At 38.1% G+C, this 4,067-nt stretch overlaps 1 protein-coding gene across 1 annotated transcript; it reads left to right on the top strand.

The window, feature by feature from the left end:
- Positions 1-915: 915 nt before the first annotated feature.
- On the top strand, positions 916-1,452 carry LOC115231436. The gene has a single exon (XM_029801457.1). The coding sequence runs from the start codon at positions 916-918 to the stop codon at positions 1,450-1,452; it is 537 nt and encodes a 178-aa protein (XP_029657317.1).
- Positions 1,453-4,067: the final 2,615 nt, after the last annotated feature.

Below are 4,067 nucleotides of genomic sequence, written 5' to 3'. Positions count from 1 at the left end.
ATGTATATATACTAGCTTAAAATCGCACTCCATGCGACCTTTCAAGCTAGCTCCTGCAGATGGCTAATTGGGCGTTTGGCCCAAAGCTAAACAGAACTAAATATCATGACTATAAAACATCTATAATGACTGTATGCCCTGGTGGTGTTTGATCAGAGGTTAAGGGCGGATGAGAATTAACCCTTGTAATGCAATCATTCTATTGTTCCAACTGTTGGCTAATTTTGTCCCAAAGTTCTTAACTCGATGTAAAATTAACGGAGCGAATGTCATTTACCCCCTACCCTTGATCTCAGCCATCGTCTGAAAACCGCCAACCAAGATGTCGTGAATCAGCTAAGCTTTACCTGTTAGAATTAGCAACCCAAATGCTTTTAAATCAAATCCCAATTCTGGATGTTCAAGAACCAAATGAAGGGCAGTTTTTGTATTTCATGAGTATTGCTTGAAATAACATAGTTCGAAGTAATACAAAGTGGCGTGGCGTAGTTTGATAAAATGTGACGTGGCTTGTTGTGTTTTAATACTGGTTCGTGCTGTATTTGTGAAAATATCGATATTGTCGTCTTTGAAGTGGCTGTTGACTGTTATTTGAAAGCCTAAGTCGAAGTTGAATTGCCGTCATTTCAAGTGTTATCAGATCTCTTAGAATAATTGTAATCATAGTCACAGATGCGTTGGAAACAGTTCATGAAGAGTTCCGTACTTGAGACCTCATTGTATATAATATCGTATATTTATTTTCTGTCTTTAAATCCTTCCATAACAGAAGTAAGGTCTTTAAAATTCTGGGGACGCAGGGAAACTATGCGTGCGGCTATTGGCAACACTGTTCTGTTTGGTGTGCATGCGCCTGAGCCTGCCCCTACGCGCACCTCACTGCCACGCTCAGTCTTGGCTTGGCAGTAGTATCGGATGGAGCTCCCGGCTGACGTTACCGCCGAGTGTGAAGTTCGGTTTTTGAACGCAAAAGGCATTAAACCGATAGAAATTCATCGCCAATTAACGGAAGTGTATGACGAGTGGTGCATGGATGTCAAAAACGTTGGCAAATGGTGTAGGGAGTTTGCAGCTGGTTGTACTGAAATTCATGACGAAGAAAGAAGCGGCCGACCCTTAATTTCCGACGAACCAGTCGCGAAGGTTGAGCAAATCCTGTATGAAAATCGGCGGATCACTCTTGATGATCTCCGCATTTTGGTTCCTGAGGTTTCCCGAAGCACCATTCATAGGGTTTTGAGGGAAAAGTTGCAATATCGGAAAAGTGTTCAAGATGGGTCCCACGAATGCTCACAGAAGACCATAAACGGCGACCCACCTTATAGTCCGGACTTGGCACCCAGTGACTACTACCTGTTCCCTAAGTTGAAAAACATTTGGCCGGAACGCGATTCAGCAACGACGACACTGTTGAAGATGAGGTCCAACGCTCCCTCAACAAACTGGCGGTGAGCTGGTAAGACATGTTCATACAAAAACTGCCCCCAGCGCGTACAAAAATGCATCGACCGAAATGGCAATTATGTAGGAAAAATAGATAAATGTTCAAACTTTCAAATGATGTAAACATCATTGACAATAAAAGTTTCTGTGATTTCTAAATAGTTTTGGAGACCTTACTTTTAGGATTACCCTCGTAATTACCTTACTAGATTAGTCAATCAATTAAATCAGAAATATTCCTTTATCATGTCTTAAAGAGAGTTAATGAATGTTTCGCTCCTTTATCTCGTAGTCCCCCAATTCTCCTGACCTCATTTCCGTCTTCGTTTTTCATATTAGCCATCGTTCTTTTGATTATTTCTCCTCTTTGATCGTTGCCTAACATGAAATACCTTTTGATTTCCCTACCTTTTTCTTTATTCTTTTATTCCTCTTTATTCTACACCATTTTCTTTCTCTTTCCTTCTATAACTCTTTCCGCCTTTCTCTACCTGCCTCAGTGTCACCAGAAAACATGTAAACTTTAACAAATGTTACTGACCGAAATATTTACTTTCCCTGTTGCCCACGACAAACCATTTCAATTATGAACTGCTTTATAACGATCCATTGTTACATCGAACAACACACATAGATCATACAGTTTAAGGGACAAAACGCTTGTAACTCTAACATATACATTGATAACGCAAAGGTATTGTTAAGTAAGTGAATGACCTTGTCACCGCGAAGAGAAAGACTTCTCAACATCGTTAAGTAGCTCCTGCAATTTCTGGTTCAAATAATTTCTGGTGTGTATATCATCTAGAAACTGCGTAAGTTTTGGTGTTTTTTCTTCATGATTGCTATGCTCCCGCTACTGCCCAGCTCTGTTACTGTACAAGGAAAGGAATAAGGACAACATTAATACTCGTTTCGTGATAGTGGTGATAGTGGTGAGGGTGTCGGTGGTGGGGATAGTAGTGGCTTCGGTGGTGGGGATGATGATGGTGGTGGTGGTGGTGGTAATGCGTTCCTAATGTTGGCTATTAAAACTATATCCGGTTCCTGTTCTACCATTGTAGCTATTATGATGTAATTAGCTGTTAATCACTGACATTGTAACATATGTCGATGTGTACACATGTATGTATGCATGTATGTATGTATAGGTGCATGTATGTATACATGTGTGTGCGCAGGTATTAATGTATGTATATATGTTTGTATGTATGCATGTATGCATGTATTAATATACGTAGATGAGTGTATAAATATATAAATTATGCATATTTTAACTTATGTATATAGGATGTAGTAGTAGCAGCAGCAGTAGTAGTAATTGTAGTAGTAGTAGTAGTAGTAGTAGTAGTAGTAGTAGTAGTAGTAGTGAAAGTAGTCGAAGCTACAGTAGGAATAGTAGTAATAATAGTGTTGTTGTTGTTGGTGGTGGTATTAGTGGTAGTTTTAGCAATAGTAATAACGGTTGTTGTATTATAGTAGGTGTCGTAGAATAGTAGGGTAATACTAATAATGGTAGAGATAGTATTAGTAGTGTTAATGACGGTAATAGTAATAGTGGTGGTAGGAATGTTAGTAGTAATAGTTTTAGTGATAGTAGTAGTTGTAGTAGTAGTAGTAGTAGTAGTAGTAGTATAGTAGTAGCAATAGTAGTAGTAATAGTAGTAGTAGAAGCAATAGTTGTAGTAGTAGTAGTAAAAGCAATAGTAATAGTAGTAGTAGTAAAAGCAATAGTAGTAGTAGTAGTAGTAGTAGTAGTAGTAGTAGTAGTAGTAGCAATAGTAGTAGAAGTAGTAGTAGTAGTAGTAGTAGAAGTAGTAGTAGTAGTAGTAGTAGTAGTAACAGTAGTAGTAGTAGTAGTAGACAAACACCTACATAAATAGTAGTAGTAGTATTAGTCGCAGCAGCAGCAGCAGCAGCAGCAGCAGCAGTAGTAGTAGTAGTAGTAGTAGTAAGTAGTAAGTATCAACAATAGTAGTAGTAGCAATAGTAGTAGAAGTAGTAGTAGATGTAGTAGTAGTAGCAGTAGTAGTAGTAGTAGCAGTAGTAGTAGTAGTAACAGTAGTAGTAGTATTATTATTATTATTATTATTATATTATTATTATTAGTAGTAGTAGTAGTAGTAGTAGTCAAACACCTACACAAATAGTTAAGTCAGAGAACCGGATGAAATAAAAGCGCCCCCAAGTTGACTATTGGTCGATGTTGTTATAATGAAGACTGCTGCACACACACACACGCACACACACACACACACACACACACACACACACACACACACACACACACACACACACAAACACACACACACCGCATGCATACAAACAGACGCTTGTACATATGCCCATATATATATATATAGTCCGCATACACCCAACCAAATATCTACATGCATGGGTATATATATATGTGTATGTGTGTATATATATATATATGTACATATATATATATATGTACATATATATATGTGTGTATGTATTCACATATACACACAAACACATACACACACTCATGTATATGCAGTGTTGTGAGCAACAAATAACCGTTCAAACAGCAGTGTAAAGTTGAAAGTAAAGGTGTGATGTTGTGATGTTCATGCTGTACTCAATCACGTTAATGACGC

This window comes from Octopus sinensis, unplaced genomic scaffold (genome assembly GCF_006345805.1).
Source record: "Octopus sinensis unplaced genomic scaffold, ASM634580v1 Contig18495, whole genome shotgun sequence".
Lineage (NCBI taxonomy): Eukaryota > Metazoa > Mollusca > Cephalopoda > Octopoda > Octopodidae > Octopus > Octopus sinensis.
This window is presented reverse-complemented; position numbering and strand designations above follow the sequence as displayed.